Consider the following 18,825-nt stretch of genomic DNA (forward strand, 5'->3'; position numbering starts at 1 on the left):
ATGTATCCTTTCAGAGTGAAACGGCCATAAAAATTATTGTGCTGTCCTAATATTTTACTTTGTGCACAAAAAATTGGCTTCTGCTACACATACAACTACCCCTTATTGCAGGAACAAATAAAGTCTCTGACAAGTGTAAAGGAGATCAATTAAGCAATCACAGTTGCTGTGCAAGAACAGGTTGCTCATGGAAGAAGACGGTCTGTCTGCATAAGGCTAGGTTAGCCAAATCACATCAAGTGTTGCTTTAAGGCAGAAGGAATGGTTTGGTCATGGCTGCTTAGTAAATCTTTGATAATGTTGGCAAGAATCTAGCAGATATTCCTTTCACACACAGAATAAGGCCAGGAGGTGACCATCTGTCCTCAGCAGTTTTCCGCCACAACTGACACTTTTTGAAAAGTGAACAGCCAAAACCTCACAAATGCAGTTTTCCAGCAGAAGGAAATGAAGCTTAATCTGGTGAGAAGGTTTAGTCACAAAATATACCTTAATTACACCACTTTTCTCCCCAATGAAGACCCAAAACAGCTTCCAACATTCTCCTCCATTTTATTCTCACAGCAACCCTGTGAGAACTGGTCCAAAGTCCCCCAGGATGCTTCCTTGGCAGGAGATTAAAACCAGGGTATGCAAGATCCTAGTGTAATCCCCATCCCAGTTCTCAAGCTGATGAGGCCGGCATCCTACTGCCTCTAACTACAGGGCAGGTTAAGTCAATACCAGACATGACTTAAGAACAGCTCTTGACCAGCGGTTCTCAACCTGTGGGTCGCGACCCCTTTGGGGGTCAAACTACCCTTTCACAGGGGTCGCCTAAGACTCTCTGCATCAGTGTTTTCCATCTGTACAATGGATAAATGTTCGGGTTGAGGGTCACCACAACATGAGGAACTGTATTAAAGGGTCATGGCATTAGGAAGGTTGAGAACCACTGCTCTAGACGATAGTGATTCTCTTTATGAGCTTGAAAAGTAAAACATACAGAGACCATCAAAAAGAAAACTTGGTACCAAGCAGTCTGCTACTGCTGTCCTGTCATATTATAGCACCCATGAGTGCTGTTTTTCATGCTGTGGTAAGCAGAAATGGCATTGTCACTGTTCAAATATTTACCCAAGCTGAGCCTAGCATCATAACCTGAAGTACAAGAGTTCCTTCAGGCACATACAATGGCAGATCCCTGTACAGCTGTAGAGAAGACCGAAACTGCTCGGAGTTTGGCATCTGGGGGAAAACACAGCCCTTTCTTCCAACAGGAAACAGATGGGCTCCGGAACAAGTATAGCTTTGGATAGGACACCAGGTGCAAACAGAGGCAGAAACTTCACTTTCATTTTTTAATTTTTTTATACAGATCAATCTACACATATTTAAACTATGGCAGAAGTAACTCCACCTTGTATAATAAATAACTATATTCCTCTAGCATCTTCTCCTCACTGGGTGACCACATGACAGCCTTGTACAATGACAACTCAGCTCTTGGTTCCGCTCACATTTCTTCAACATTTGTGCTAGTCAATTAACTTACTGTAGGAACATAAGGAAGTGATATTGGTTAAACACAGCTGTGTAGGATCAAGTTCAGCCTCAAACATTTTTATTGATAGACTGATTGCCCTGGGTGCTGTACTTGAGTAGCTATGATGTTACTAAAACATCCTTATTGCAGAAATGAAAGATTTTTCTTTATCAGGGCTTCAAAGCAGCTTGGTCTAAATTTATGACAAGATAGGACGGATTTTCTAAAAGTTACCAAGAAACCAGGCTTGTTACAGAACGGTGTGGACAGAAAAGGGGTGCTGCCATAACGAGTTCACAAGAAAGTCTCGATTGTGATTTCTAGAGCAGAGCAGGGCATGGTGAGCTCAAACTTGGTGATGACGTCAGGGTGAAGGACTCCCAAGTGCCCAATGCTGTGTCCTTTAGCAAAAATCTCAGCACAGCGCCCAGGGAAAAAAGCAGGCTCTAAGAGACAAGGGAAGGCAAAAATTGAATGAAAAAAAATGAAATAATTCAAACAATAAGCAGTACAAACAATTGTTCTAGCAATCTTGATACAAAGTGTTTCTCATGGAGCAAGTGGTTCATGACACAAGGAAGAAGCTTTTAAAAAAGCTTTAAGGATTTATAAACCTTTGTCTCCAATTATGATTAATGGGAATAAAAGCAATTAGCATATCAATCGCTGTTGATCGCAAATTAAAATTGTATCATATACTGTGAAACAAAGATGTTAAATATTTTCTGCAAACAAGCGGGCGGGCGCTCGCTAGTGAGACAGCACAATCTTCAGTGCCTGTTTTAGTTAAAATGACACAAAAAGAGCTATAGTGAATTGCAATGGAAGTAGCTTTATCCCACGTCCTGCTGCACTTGCCCTCACAATCTGTAGCGATTCTTTTCACATCGTCTGAAACTGGCACAATGGCCATAAAGGTAAGAGTCAATCCACACACTACTTTTAGCATATGGCCTCACAGTGACTTTATCATTCTTTCCTGTATAAAATGTTAATACAACATAGAAAAAAAATTAAACCCACTGCACCAAGGAAAACGGTGTATATGCATCCCTTGCCGTTTCAGAATTAAGCAATATATACTTTCCTGTGTCAAAAACTTTGTCACTGTGGTTGGGATGGGGAAATATGTTCAGATGGTTATCAGAATGAGCAGCAGGCAATTACTACAGGTCTTCTAACTGAGAGAATCCCCTTCACTGCATATACAATGAACTGTGTGCAAAGGCAAACAGTCCTCTATGCTGGTACTGGAAGTAGAACAAACTCAACTCTCCTAGGCTGACAATCTACACTAGTCTCACACAAAATTACAGTGTGTCATTTTGAATCATTCCTTTGTTTTCCACAATCAAACGTCTGTCAATCTGTATCATTCTCTCTGAAAACACATTTGTTCAGAAACTCTTCAGCTACATGACAAACAGCATCCTCAACAATGGGTGAATATAACTGTCAAGCTATACATTTCTGGTAACAAAACCAATTGTCACCAGACTTAACAAGAACACATTATAGCTCATATATTACTGAGATTTCAGACTTCTCATTTGTGTAGAAAACTAGTCAGGTACAGTCAAACTATTAAAGAAAAAAGTATCAGATATTCCTTAACAGAAGTTCATGAGATACTGAAGTACTAAATGATTTCTATAACAGTTGCATTAAGGCATGGGGACCAAGCTAGTTATTCAGACAAAATAAATTAATAGCAAAGGTGCCCATGAAGTGTCCCATAATGGTTTCTAAAATGCTCTCAGAAGAGTAGGAAACTGTACCTCAACTATGTACTTCTGGAAGCAGCACACTTAGCCAAATAGTGAGAAGCTGAACTATAGCAGCATGCAATCATCTCATTCCAATGTGAAAAATTTGCCACAGGAGTAGTAAAGTGTGCCTTTTTGTTTTTTTAAAAAATCAGGTTTCTGCTGAATACCAAGCCTCAACTGTTGGCCACATTTCAAACACTGCCTGCCAATTCCTACTGCAGGAAGTCAGGTTTGACCAAAAAAAACAGCACAGTGTTATTCTGCTTTCTTAAATAGTAAACATGCAACCAGCAAAGTTCAGAGTTCTGGCATGCTCTGGGGTTCCATGCAAGTGTCCGTGCGGGAATTAAATCATGCACTCTCCATTAACAGGAACCATAACCCTAACTCCCCAATTGTGATGCTGGCCCACTTAATCCTCTGGGCTCTCTCTCTGTTCTAGTCAGATTCCACATGGGAAATATTTTTGAAAATCTTGCTCGTAGATGGAAGCATAGCGACAAGCACTCAAGGAAACATACTAAAAAGACATGGGCTGGAAATCTCGCATTCTAGTATTTTCTTTTGATTTCCTTATGCAAACAAGCAAAACATTTATCAGAATTTTGCTATACATTCAGAAAATGTATGCTGCATAGTCCTGCTGTGATTATACTACTTGAGGAGAAATCTGTGCTTCCCCACATAAAAATTCTTCTATCAATTAAAAGCTAGCATACTGTTGAGACTAGGCCTAGTTTAATGTCTTTCCTGAAATACTAGATGTACATTTTTGAAGATAATAGATCTGTAATAAAGTGAAATTTGCTTTTGCAAACAAACAAGGGATGCAATTTATGGCACTGTATCATTGAAGGCTTTCATGACTGGAATCACTAGTGTGTTGTGGTTTTTCCAGGTTGCATGGCTGTGTTCCAGTAGCATTTTCTCCTGACGTTTCGTCTGCATCTGTGGCTGGCATCTTCAGAGGATCTTCTGAAGATGCCAGCCACAGATGCAGGCGAAATGTCAGGAGAAAGTGCTACTGGAACATGTCCATACAAGCTGGAAAAACCACAACACTCTAATTTATGGTACTGTTTATTGCAGGTATTATCCTTTTCTTGCTGCCATGCTTTCGATTTTTTTGTAATCCAGTTTTGCATTTCTTATGTCATGTTTTATATAATTTAATTGCATTGTTTCCTAATTCAGTCTTATTATATGTATGCCTTATATTGTATACTACATTGTTCTAAATTTTGTAATCTGACTTCTGCTCCTGCTAGAAAGACATACTATAAACAAAATATATCAATAAATGCTCACAGTTTGCTATGCTCTGGGAGCGTTGCTTATGAGAGGTAGTATGCCAGAATGTCTAACTGAAAGTGAAAGAAACAACCATCTCTCCCCAAAATTTAAACGTGCATACATACTACAAGCTCTGTGTTATTATCACAGTTCAATGAGCATCACTCAAAAACAGGCCCAAGACCAGTGCAGGATGAACATAGAAGGGGAACATCTTGTTGGATGTGTCCCTGATATACATACTACCCACTAACCTATTACACCGACCAACCAAAACATTCTGCCCTAGCTCTAGGACTCTCCTTAACAGAGCAAAAAGTTTTGCTTTCATGCAACCAAGTGCAACCAAGACTCTGTAGCATTCTACCCTTCTACTAAAAGCAAACCTCTTTTTTCCAATAGTTTATAGGGTGGCATTTACCCATGTGAAAAACTGCCTTTAGCAAATGCAAGCAAACTTCTACAATAAATCTCCTGTTGGAAAACCATACTAAACCATCCTGTAGGTTCTACAGACAACTTCAAATCTATTCTGTTTTAAGTCCAATCCAATTAAAAAAATGAAGCTGAGCTTGCTCTGTAAACTTTAGATGCACATCTCAAAGCCATCAGTTGTTACAAATTTTGCCTTGAGAACTCTGAAGTGCTGCAAGGAGACCTAAAAGGAGTAGACTATTAGAGAAAGGATAGAAAGTGGGGCCCAATTAAATCCATAATACCTTCAGGCAAACAAGTGAATTGTGGGAAGAGATGCTCCAGCTTCATTCTAAGAAAGCCACATGCTAGTAGACAAAAATCAGTTCATACTAAGAATGCAGTTTCCAAAATGCTTTGAGGTTTAAGTACTTCTGTTATTAAAGCTTTTACAACATGGCCCTAAGTACTTATAATTGTCTTTGTGTTCAGATAGCAGGACCACTTTGATTACTCAGCGGGTAAACTCTTTGGTCACTAATCCAATGGTGTACCTACTCTTTACCACATTTTCTGCTTAATTAAGCTTCAAAGAGCTTGCTGAATTCTCTTTCAGACATCTTGCACTGCTTTTTCTTTCTGCCTAGTTCCTTCCCTTCTTCCCATGTTTTGGGGAAAAAAAGATTAAAGGAATGATATAGGATAAGAGGTGGGATAAAGCCTGAGACCATGCCAGTTCACTCCTATAACACAAAAAAGTATCGGAAATCAACACTTAAGTTTCAAGCAATTGAGAGAAACAAACTTTAGATACCCAACATATTTCTTGAAGTCTTTGTCACATTTTTCCATTGGTTAATCTTTGCCCCTTGAACACATACTGAGACAAACTATACCTATATATAGTGATTAGAATGTGATGCTCATTTAAACCATCACAACAGTGCCAGATAAGCTTGATAGTTCTGTCAATAACAATTTTTCCACAGGAGGCTCTCCAGAAACTAAACAAAAAGCTTCCATGGTTGGCTCCTCACAAGAAGTGTGGTGAAATCTAACCATAGAGATTACAAATGATCAACTAGCTTGAATTTGGAACAAGAGTTTTAAAAATCTCTTGCGCGTATTAGGAAGAAAGAACTTCAAGGCCTGGATCCTATATTTTTTTCTCCACACACACATCTGAACATTATATTGTTCACAGAAACTGGAGACAAATACACAAAGAACAATATAGGATTCAAGCCCAGGATGTCATGTTTTCTTAAAAAACTTTAGTGAATACATAACATTTCTTTCATCTGCCCTGAAAAATAGTTTCTTCACAAGTGAGGATCTTAATAGTAAATGTTTACAACTTGCTAAATTTTGTACTTAAACAGATATGTAAAACTCATAACCAAATGAACAAAAGTGATTCTTCTGTTGCCAGTCTTTTCCACGATTCAGTAGTTATGTACATAAAAATAAGAAATTCTGCACTTCCTTCCTGAACTACATTAGTTTTTTTAACAAATGGATTTACCACTTATAGAGCGTATGAGAGCGTTATCTTCTGTGTAATATTTCGTTTATTTTAGAAATTGAACAGTTAACAGTACCTAAATTCACCATCAGTAAATCTAATCCCCTCCATTCAATTTTAACCTTTCATCCCTTTATTAAACTTCAAAGAATAAAATCCCTTAGTGCAAATTTGAATCAGTGGCACAGGTATGCAGATGCAAGAGGAAGGGGAAAAGAAAAATTGCCTTGAGGGATTCCCAGTTAGCCCATTCTGGAGGCAGGGGGCTGAAATCTCTTTAGCACACAGACATTTACATTTTATAATGTGTAAAGCAGGGAGGTATTGAGTGGAAAGCAAAATTCAAATAGCATCTACATTTGCATCAACTCTGACATTTGGCTAGCTGTATCCCCACTTCATAGCACATGTCATTTCCAAGGGGTAACACTATTTTGAATTTAAAGAATATATCACCAATAGTTCAAGCAGTAGTTTCACAAGCTACAGGAAAATGATGTAGAACAGTAGGACATTTATTTTCAATCCATAGATAATTATTGTTTTTCCCAAAAACAAACAAATTGGTCTCCTTCAAAATCCATTACCCTCCATAGAAGTCAATAGCGTGATGGTCTTGGATCGGGGCAGTTCATATCCTTTGCTCAGTCACTATTTGTCAGCCTAGTCTACATCAACCAAGTTCAACAGGCTTCTTCAATGGCGTAAGGACAATACTGAAGACATCTCATAAAAACTGTAATAAAAACTGCCCACCTCACCTTTCCACTAGTTGTTGACAGTTTGGCTGGGATTGGGCAATCCTTTAAAGCCACCCCTAACCGAAAAAAGATGACAAACCCAGTAAAATGAGTCAACCAACTTCTTGATGATGTCACTAATTTCCATGCCCTACCCTTCTCCCTCCTCAAAAACAAAAAGGAATATTAAATCAACTGATGTTTTAGTTTAAAATCTCAACACAGTTAAGCCCTTGGATTTATCTCAGGTGTTTCTCATTCACTCTTGTACCTGCAAAACATTTCAAATAATCTTTGATGACAGCCGAGTGATCCTGAGGGACACCAAAATTAATGAAGGAATAAAATAAAAGAAGCCCTTTGAATCTTTTGGAGAAATGAGGGTTAAAGGCATCAGGAATAAATGAGGACTTTCCTGGAAACCCACCTCTTCTGAAGATTCCCTAAGTCTCTTTTTAGACATATAGACACAAAAATCAGAACCAATTCTTAACTTCTAGCTGCCATTGGTGGAGCTGGGAGGCAGCTAGGCATCCTGAAGTCATGTCTTGAATCCAGATCTACTGGGAATCCCCTCCATCAGGCCTTTTGTATTACATGTTACTATGTTTTGCATTGGGAACTTTCATTCTTGAGAGTCATGTGGGGATTCAACTTTGGCCAAAAAGGGGCCTAATCATAAATAACCAACTTGATGTCTTGATGCCTGTACTCTTCTCAGTCTCCTACTATGTCATAAAACTTCTCGTATACCTTATCTAAACAGTCACCTCCATGACAAATCCAATGGGATTCTCAGGTGGGAGCTGGGCCACTAGCTTGCAGTTGTCCCTGTGAGGCTCGAGTTACCACAAGATTTTAAAAGTTCAGAAGTTCATTCCCTTGGCTTGAAGAAAGGCTAGATATTTGTGCAACAGATCTTTTGATATGAAAAATGGAAAACTCACTCATTTAATTTGCATAGTAACTGACTAAAACGGCCTGCAACACATTTGTAACACAAAAAAACCTTACAAAGTATAGATTATAGTGTGACAAATCAAATACAAATGTTTCAAATGTTGGTTTCTTTGTTAGGAGTTTTTCTTTTAATTGCTGCAATATGATTTGGGGGGGGGGGTTAAATACAGCTTGCCTTTGGCTTACTTCACCAGTCCTCAGCACTTCAAAAAATGAAAAATAAAAGGTGTGTGTAGCAAACTGCCTTACAGAAACTATGAAGTTAGCAGTCTGCGATCTATCTGAATTCAGCAGTAACATATAAATACCACTTGTAGCCACAGCATGATTGTGGGGATTATGTTGTGTAAAGGAACCTTGAGTTAAAAAGGAAAAAAACAAAACAAAACAGGTAGGCTTTCTGGTCCCCACTCTGTGAATGTCAAGACAGAGATATCCATGTACACACACACATACGCAGAGTGGGGACCAGGCATAATCTGTGGCAAAAAAATCTATTCAAGCAATATAGTCCCCTTTGTATCATCAACTTACAGGATCCTAGTGGAAAAAAATCAATAAAACTGCTCTTTCATACATAAAAATAGCTTGGCTCCACAGGGCTATGAGTGAAAACCTGTCTTTGAGATGGATCGGTACCGATTCTTCATTTTTTTCTTTTGCATCATCCTGTCCCTGAAAATATGTTCCTTAAGGGTCGGGTGGAGGGTCCTCCACAAACCCACACTCACTGTACTTGCAGAAATGCTATACTGTAGGGAGTTTTAAAAAAACAACTAAACTTACAAGTGATGTTTCCACAGACACTGCACCTGGATAAACATGTTTCCAAAGAATGACAGAGATCTTGCAAGACTAAATTTTTACCACAATTGGGGGATGGGGTTTGGGCTAGTATAAATGATATAGCCAAGGTCTGCTGCCCTTATTAAAATCTTCCTTGGAATTTTTTTTTTTTTGGCCAAGATAAACAAAGTGTATTTTTTACATGGAAATATACCAATCGGATGAACTGCAAGCAGAGTAAACTTGGAATGTTGCACCAGGCAAACTTTCACCTGATATTTTGCAGAAGTCTCCAAGACTTTCAGGAAATTTGAAAGAAACTTTAAGTGAGGCAGGAGGCCTTAGTGATGTTAGGTTGGCTAATCAAACAGAAATACCAATCGTCCTTTTAAGGAAAAAATCCCTTTCAAATTGCCCTCTTGTTAAATCAAATGAACAGCTTTATGCATCTTATGCTCAAAATTGCATACAGCTTATTTTGTTTGATTATTTACAGATTTTTTCAATATTAACAATCATCTTTGACAGAATTAAATTACTCAGGTAAGACTTTCAAAGTACAGATCATATACAGAAAAATGTTTGAGACACTGTACAAACAATACCAAACTGTCTGCACTGAGCACAGAAAATCCTGCACAGAGGAAACAACCTACAAGCAAAACAAAACTTCCCTTATTTTTGTACAAATATTTATGGGTTGATCCAAATGAGATTCTTTCACTTTAAAAGAAGCAATGCAGTAGAAAAAGAGATCATATAGGTTAGGACTGAGCAATACAAGGGCATAAATAGGCTAAGGGACTAGAAGCAATCATGGAAATGACATTATCCAGTGCACAGAGTTCCAACCCTGCCTTTGGCAAACAGGTCTAAACAGCTGTGTGCAGCCATCACAGAAAACAGTTACTATTAAAATTAATGTAAGGTAAGAGTCTCAGGATTCTGCACTTGAACTACATTCTGAGTGTGGGAAACTGTATAAAGATCTGAGTGAAGTCAAATACACCCATCCCTAAAGTCTCAGGGAACTACTACTAGCATTTTCTAATACCCTTCAGGAAACACACATTGTGGAATTTCATCAGAATTATGTAAAACCTTACCAATTTACTTTCACTTTTTTTTATAAAAGCCAAAAGAGAAATGTAGACTTTATTCATGAATATCAGAAGGCATATTCTGGGTTTTTTCTCTGAAGGTGTTTTTAAAATTAGCAAGTTCCTTCCTATCAGAAACTTCATCACTCTAAACTCATTTTCTCAATACACTGCAAGGCTCCAGTTACACTAAACACTAGTGTGAAGGTCTGGGGAACATCACAATTTCACCCGCATTTTCAAGCATCTGCAACTATTGCGCAGGTGGTACTACCAGGGCAGAAAGGTTATGACCCTGAGGTTAATTTAATGGATATTTACGCTTTATTGAAACAGAAGGCGCTCTAATAACCGTGTTTGGCACATACAGAGCAAGAATGAACACACAGAGAAATAGAGCATCTGTTTACTGTATCGGACTACTGAAATGAGTCAGGTCACCTCCACATAGGACTCAGCGAGAGGTTCATACTGAAGCATACAGTGTTTTAACTCTTACATTCCTGAAATTAAGTCTGTTGTTTGACTCACAGGCTCCCAGTAGATACTTTGACTGAACTATGGCAATTATACTGCTGAGTCCATGACCAGGGAAGATGGGCTAAAAGTGCTCTAGAACAATCCACATTCTAACAATGTACCATATATCAGTTTCTACATTAGCTTGAGTACTGCACAGCTCAATTTGATTTTTAAAAATGTTAAATTATAACTTTTCTGTTCAAAATAACTTTCTTGACAGATGCACACGTGGAAGAATATATTTGAAATGTTAGCCAGAACACACTAGACACCCATGATCTCAAAATGTTGCCCATTTTTCACATTCTTACAGTTTTTAGTCAAGAAACTGACTTCATGTAATTGTAAACTACACATTCAGCTTCGGAAAACAGCTGCTTCACAAACTGGAATGCTACAAGAAAAGTGGTGGATTGGCACTGGCCTGCTTATTAACACCATTGCAGCCACTGATTATATTTTCATTGGACTATTTCAAGCAAGTGCTTATGGTAGCATGCTTGTTTCTCCTCTTCTCTATTTTATCCTCACACCAATCCTGCAGGGTTCTGCTGAGAGAGTCCGACTCGCCCAAGGTCACTCACTGAACTTTATGAATGAGTTGAGATCTGAACCCAGGCCTCCCCAGTTCAACGTTCACTATACCATATCTTGGCTCCCCAGCCTTGGATGCAACCCAGTTGCAACAGCATTACGACTCCCGTCAATGCAGGACAAGAATTCTTAACTAATAAGCTCCTCTAGGTATCCACAGTGAATTACAGAAACTTGAGCAAAATTTAAGATCCTGCCACTTTATGCCAATTTTGGGAATTAACAGGCAATCAGAGTACTTTTTAGAAGGCAACAAAAAAGAATCAGGCTGTCAAAAACTGAGCAATGAAAGACTAGTATCTAGACACCCTGTCCAGATCAGCTTTTAATTTCTGAGGACAGCTTGCCTTTAGGTCTAATGCAGACATGCAGTTAAGATCACATGCATTTCCTATGCTTTCCCTTACCTTCTGTTGCTTTAATGTAATATCCGTTGTCTTTACTTGGTGGGACATCCAGCAACTGCATGACTCTATCTAGCAATCCATGAATCACCTCAAAGCCAGGATTTTTGTTATGGTAGACAGCACAGAGATGCCTGCGGTTGATTGCACCTACATCTGAAGAAACAGGCAGCTACAATTACAGATTTGTCAACATCACATTTTAAGGATTTTGCCTTTTTAAATCCTATTTCACATCAGTGTCTCTTTACACCTACATGTTGACAACAGTAGATCAAAGGGGAATTGGCCATGATTTTCCTCCTCTAAAAATACTTTCCCCCCTAGGCTTACTTCCCACTGAGATAGTCAACTTATAGCTGGATTGCACCTCTTCAAAAAGCAGAAAGGGGGGCGAGTCACATGAATGCTCTATACAAAATGCTATACGAAAACACCCTTCTCTCTATTTTTTCTATCTTAATATCATGCAGAAAAATAGCTTGGAAAGGCTATCTTCTTGTCCTCTAGTTGGGGAGCATTCTCTTGTCGCTTGAAGTGATACAATTCACACAGAGACTGTAGTCTGGGTCTCAAAGAAAATCACCAACCTCTGTTTAACCCCACATAGATCTAGATTCTTTCACATTAACCACAGACAGATTTGAAATACTGTATTTGATTATAAAGTTCATTCCTTTTAGGCTGTAGACTTGCTGCCAAACCTAAGCTGAGCTTTCCTGGACAAGCCTCAATTCATTCTAATCAAAGAGAAACCTTTTGTCTCTTTCCATACAGCAATTCTGTGGTTAGATCAGCATAAATTATATATGTGCTGTAGATACTTAAAGGACTTGTCTGAAGATGCGGTTCCGCACCATACTTAAAGAATAACTTACTAGAAGCCAAGAAAATTCATTGAGAAATAAAACTGGTGTTTGCTGCCCTCTAGCAATGGAAAGATTTCATTGGGCATATCTCTCAAAAGGAGTTTGGAATTTAAACATCTGTTTTGAGGTCAATGCAGGCTCTCAACACCCCTGTGAGTAGATTAAGCTGAACCACTAGGATCCTCTATTGAGTGTAATGACCATCTGAATACACATTTCCTAGATTTTCACTCCTTCCACTCAATTTGCTTTAACACTAGAAAGCCAGGCAGGCGGTTAAATATTAACACCTGGCAGATACAATATGGAAAGGGTAACTCAAAGCAAAATGAGTATCAGTGCTTGTACAGTTCAGAAAATGAACTCCTATGCACTTTATTTTTTAAAAGAAGCATTTAAATATGCTAAAAATTGTCACACACTTGGGGAATGACTCAGTCCATGACAGGCAAATGCTCATGGGTAGAAGATTCCTGGACATTCATGAATCCTGTTTTGCATTTTCCCATCTATGGGCATGCTCAACTAGTGCAAAACATCATCAGGATGAAAGGGAGTGGTCTGTGTTTGCAAACTTCACACCTATGATTATAACCCGAATTGAGCAGAGAGAGACACACTGGAAGGTGACGTGAGAGGCATGCAGCCTCCTCCCCTTGCTACTGATGACCCATCTCATTGCCTGCACAAGAGATGCAAAAACCAAGCACCTCTGAGTCTGTGAGAACTCTCTGTAAGTGCAGCAAGCATGCTGGACTCAGTAACAGCCTTGGTTTTTAAGGGTATCAGTGCTGAGTTTAACTTCTCTTACCTTTGGTGGAGTCTTTTACTACAATGTCAGAGATCTCAAAGAGTTTCAGAGGTAGAGGCATCTTCCTGTTAGCAGCAATGGTTTTCAGGAGACCAGGCAACAGAGTAGTACGTGCCACCTATTGGTCAAAAGCAGAATTGCATGTATTAAAACTTTCCCCCCCTCTTCAAGTCACAACCAGCTTATGGCAACACATAGGGCTTACAAGGCATGATAAGTTCAGAGGTGGTTTGCCATTGCCTGCCTCTGTGTAGCAATCCTGGTATTTCCCATCCAAATACTAGCTAGGGATGACACTGCTTAATTTCTGAGATCAAGCTAGTCCAGGTCAATCTAAATTATACCTTCATCAGTTCAGGGAACAACAAGCTGTCATAGGAAGGAGCAGAATACCAAAATTGAAAGTAAATACTTTTTTCCCTTCATTTCTCTTCTCTCCTAGCAACTCCCACTTTGCCAATGCAGTGAAAGACTTGTGCCAGGAAGTAAGGAATATAAGTAAGGAATGTCATAATGTATTTGTCCTTTTTGATCATCTAGAGATCTCACATGAATCAAATTATCACAATATGAAATTAATTAATTTTATATGAGAATCTATTTAATTTCAACGCTACAAGGTAAGATCTTCAGATATGATCCACAAGTAGTGATATCTCTAGGTGGCCCCCAGATTAAAATCCAGTTATTATATTTCACTCTTAAATCCCACATGCCCCCCCCACCCCAAGCAAAAACTGTTTATTAGCTATAGTCCATGAGGTTTTACAGTATATGAAGGTAACTGAAAATGCAGCTCTTGGTTCTCACTTGAAATTCTGCTGTTTTTGGATTTGATATATGCACAGCTTTTGTTGCAGAGAGGTCGATCCCAAGTTTGTTAGCAATGTCTTCCTGGGAACACTAAAATGAGGGAGAGAAAGCAAATTAAATTAAAGTGCAAAACTTCTTAATGACAAAACCTCTCCCTTCAGCGTGACCACCAAGTAGCTATAGATCACGCAGCAGAGGGGTGAAACCCTCACCCTTACATGGACACTGGCATATAAATTAGTAATGATTATTGAACTGTGAAAGTTCACACATTAGCTTTCACACCCTTATTAGGTGAGCTTAACCACCAGTTTACACATGACCCACTCGAAAGCAACAGGACAACAAGATGACATGGAATCGGTGAAGCTACTACCAATGTAAGGCCTTAATTAATATCACACTGTGTCAGCTGTATATTGCTTAGTAGGCTGTTCTGATTGTTTTTTATACAGAAACCACTGAAAAGACAATGGAATGGTTACATACATCAAATATGTACAAGCACATAAACCTAGGAGAGCAGTGTACCGTGGTTAGTGCTATATATGCAACACCCATGGTGACACTCCCAAATGGATCAAAAGAATCATAAAGGGCACTCAGAGAACAATGTTTTTGCAAACACACGCACACATATGAAAACATGTTTGTAACAATATAATTAGCAGTGCATGCAAAAGGGGACCAGGGCAAAGATCAGCAGGGGGAGGAGAAGGTATGGAAAAGTAGGAGGGAAAGTGCACAAGTGATAATTGGGGAACAAGAAACTCGTAATCACAAAAGTTGAGGATAAAGCCAGAACAAGAGGGGGGAAAGAGGGGGGACTTCCCCTCTTTCACAAGTCTTCACATATCACACACCTATAATTATTTATTGCTGTCAAGTCACAGCTGACTTAGATGTGACCTGTAGAATTTTCAAGGCAAGAGATATCGCCTGCCTCCACATCACAATCCAGGAATTCCTTGGAAGTATCCAAATACTAGCTAAGGTTGATGCTGACAGTGCAATCCTATTTGGGGGGGGGGGGGGGTTGCACTGACATATTTGCCCCCTCTACTGGCGGAGGAGAGAAAGACAAAGGTGGCCAGCCATATCTCAGCTCTGCGGCAGCAAAACCAGGAAGTCAGGATCACCACGGAGTTGGCTGTCACCCCAGCTTTTCAGGCTGTTATGTCATGGCCTGAGACATATGCCACCCTTTTGGCATGGCAGCGGGACCTTCGGTAGCGGGACCGTCCCCGGCTGCCTTGAACTGTGGATTGCACTGTGATAGTGTGTGACTGGGTCCAAGGTCTCCCAGAAAGCTTCCATGGCACAAATGGGGATTCAAACATGGGCTTCCCAGGTCCTCATCTGACACCTTAACCACTATATTCGCTGGCTCTCCATTCACAGGTATAACAGCTGGCTTTTGTGGTAATATTTAGTTTCTTGGATCTTTGATGAAGTAAGCACCTTACTCCCTGCCCTCCAAAAAAAGACATCTTCTAATCTAAAGCTTAACTGAAAAGCCTCTAATGTTTTCAACTATTGGTTACAAAAAAAATAAGTTTATAATGTTGACAGTCCCTTACAGGAATCTTCTTAAATTTTTGTGACTTCTTTCTCCTACAGTGGCCCCGCAGGTCCCCCAAATCCTGCTCCAGAAGGAGAAGGGACCCTAATGGAGATAGTCCTGAAGGTAACACTCCACAGATGGAAAACACGGAATCCATGGAAACGATGCTCTGGATTCAACCCATTGATTGTTCAGCTTAATTATTTTAGCTATTTCCAAACTTTTTATGATCAAGCTAAGCATCAAGGGAGAATAAGACTCAGAAAGATGAAACCTTTTCCAGGCAGCTCTGCGTTCCATTCTAATACTTTCAACCTGCAGCTTCATAATTTAAACCAGTCCTATCATGTTGTTCCATCTCATTTTGGAATCAGAACAATCATAGGAGCTGGTTTTACTTAGGAGTTTTGTTCTGTTCAACAGGTAACAGAGATCAGCCAAGAGTTAATGCCTTTGACTGAGAGAACAAGGTCAAGCTTACTGTCCCTTCAGAAAGAAAAGAGTTCCCACCCGGCTCCGGTTCTGCTGGGTCATTAACGCTCTGGAGCTGAAGGCAGTTTGCTTTCCAGGCAAGCAAAATCTGCCCATAAGGGAAAAAGAAGAAGAGTTTGGATTTATATCCCCCCTTTCTCTCCTGCAGCAGACTCAAAGGGGCTTACAATCTCCTTGCCCTTCCCCCCCTCACAACAAACTCCCTGTGAGGTAGGTGGGGCTGAGAGAGCTCCGAGAAGCTGTGACTAGCCCAAGGTCACCCAGCTGGCATGTGTGGGAGTGTACAGGCTAATCTGAATTCCCTAGATAAGCCTCCACAGCTGAGGCAGCAGAGCTGGGAATCAAACCCGGTTCCTCCAGATTAGATACACGAGCTCTTAACCTCCTACGCCACTGCTGCCCTTTATTCTTTGTTTTCTCTAAATTGATTAGTCGGAGGGAGGGGAACACACGGTCTGACATGATCGGCCTTAGCATTCAGAAACCAGAAGCAACTTTACTTTCCACTGCCAGCACAAGGACAAATCAGGTCCGGGAAAGCAATCAACACACCACTTTTCCAGTGAACACACCTGCCTCCGCTGAAATTTTAACTTCTAGCCCCAGAAGATGATGATTAAACATACCAGAGCAAAAGTGAGGGCTTCAGTGAAACCCGCTGCTGCCAAGTCTTGTCTCAGGAGTTCTGTCAGCTTATTGAGAGGGAACTAGTGGGAAAAGAAAACATTTTTAAATCTTCCAACTCAATGACTATCACAAAATCATGGAGCTGGCTTTTCAAAAAGCCACGCCAACTAGCTACATCTGGTCCTGACTGAGGAAATGAAATTCCCAATTAGGATTGAATACGGACTCCAGGTTTAAACTTTTCAAACCTATCCACCGCAGGCCTTTGGGTTTCTCAGATCAGATGGGCATCTGTTTTGTATCTTTGCTATGGTAAACTCCTCTTGCAACAAGACATCACAGAATATTGTTTTAATTCTAAGACACAGTTTTCTTCCAGGAACCCTTCTGGCATACTTCTAGCCATTTAACTGACAATACAGATTGTTTACTTAAGGGTGCAATCTTACTTGATTAGCTATGGTGTACGTTTTCGGAATAGTCATCTGAATGTTATTATAGCCATACGCGATTGCAGCGTCTTCTATGATGTCACACGCATGGATAATGTCAGACCTTGTAGGAGGGATTTCAACCTCGATATTGTTCCCATTCCCTATGACATGAGACTTCAAACACATCCTGGTGAGCAGCTTTGCAAGGCTTGCTGGAGTCTCACTAAAACAAAATAAACGTATAAAATAATATATTGTTTAAGTCTCAGATAATTTTACTCTACGGTCACTGACTTTCATTTGCACAGTGACATCACTTTCAAGGGAATAGTATTTATGCACTATGGTTCCAAAACAGTTACGACTCAGTCATAAATTACATAAATTATATGAAGAGGTAGACCATTTGTCTTCAGAAGTCCGACGTAAATTTTTAGAACATTTAGCATGGAACTAATTCATGATTCATTTCCTAGAAAGTTAAAATGTTCAGACATAACTTCAGTATTATTATTATTTATTCGATTTCTTAACTGCTCTACCTCCGAAGGGCTCAGTATAAGGGTGAAGAGTCTACAACTCCCCCTACAAAAAATATTGTTCACTCAAATTCAGCAGAGAGGAATTCCTCATACAATACAAAGTTAACACAAAACGAAGTTTAGAGAAGTTTTTAAAAAAACAATATCTGAAGTGGGAAATTTTTGCTAGGGAAAATTAAAACCTTGCTTTAAAGTTCTGGCTTGGTTTCAGACCAGACATTTCTACAGGGTCAAGGACTTCAACCTACAGAGTTCAGTTTCTTTAACTCTCTGCCTCTAAGGCAGCCTGGAGGGCTCCCCCAAATCCTGTTCTTAGGGATCCCTTGGCTATAGGACAGGATTTCAGGGAGAATTTCAGGCTGCTGCATGAAAATTGTGCTCCGAGAGTGGATATCCTTGTACCTGTGGAAAGCTTAGCCTGGATCCTTCCCCCTGACTTTGTGTAGCCTTCCAAAACTGATATGCACTCAGTGGGTAAGAATGGGATAGATGGTTTCGTTTCTGTTTATTGATATTTAAAACTATAATCTTGTCTTAGGCAATGGATTCAAGCAGCTGATGCTGAAGTGACAATGCTACACCGAACAGCAAAAATAGTTTGAGCAATGATAGAAGGGGAGCAGAGAGAAGGAAACTGCTGCCAAAATCTACCTTCCACACGGAACAAGATTCAATAGTGATTTACAGAATGCATCTTTGGCAGCATATATGGACCCAGCAGACAGGAATGGATTAATCATCATGCTGGGCACATTGCAGAATAAAGGTCTACTCAAGAGTTCCTGCTAGAATAATGTGCTCATCCTATTACTACCCAAACCAGGAAGGCAAGGCAATCAGATGTTTTGTGGCACAGATATAAATGCTGAATAGCAGTATTTACAGGAGAACAGTGAAGGCACATGGCAACTGAGGATGAAAATTAAACTATAAAGCAGGCTGCTGTGGGTTTTCTGGGCTGTGTGGCTGTGGTCTGGAAGATTCTGCTCCTAACGTTTTGTCTGCAAAAGCAGGCGTAATGGTAGCAGCGAAAACTACCAA

General features: G+C 39.8%; 1 protein-coding gene across 1 annotated transcript in view; it reads right to left on the reverse strand.

Annotated features, from left to right (window-relative positions):
• Nucleotides 1–1,326: 1,326 nt before the first annotated feature.
• FARSB (phenylalanyl-tRNA synthetase subunit beta) overlaps nt 1,327–18,825 on the reverse strand; it is a 32,828-nt gene continuing 15,329 nt past the window's right edge. Inside the window, exons 12-17 of the mRNA XM_048505391.1 lie at nt 17,258–17,465; nt 16,808–16,888; nt 14,123–14,215; nt 13,313–13,430; nt 11,636–11,788; nt 1,327–1,971 (exon numbers count right to left, since the gene is read on the reverse strand). Coding sequence (XP_048361348.1) covers nt 1,820–1,971; nt 11,636–11,788; nt 13,313–13,430; nt 14,123–14,215; nt 16,808–16,888; nt 17,258–17,465 — 805 coding nt within the window. The 3' untranslated portion in view covers nt 1,327–1,819. The remainder of the gene's footprint in view (nt 1,972–11,635; nt 11,789–13,312; nt 13,431–14,122; nt 14,216–16,807; nt 16,889–17,257; nt 17,466–18,825) is intronic.

This window comes from Sphaerodactylus townsendi, linkage group LG08, assembly GCF_021028975.2.
Source record: "Sphaerodactylus townsendi isolate TG3544 linkage group LG08, MPM_Stown_v2.3, whole genome shotgun sequence".
Classification (NCBI taxonomy): Eukaryota; Metazoa; Chordata; class Lepidosauria; order Squamata; family Sphaerodactylidae; genus Sphaerodactylus; species Sphaerodactylus townsendi.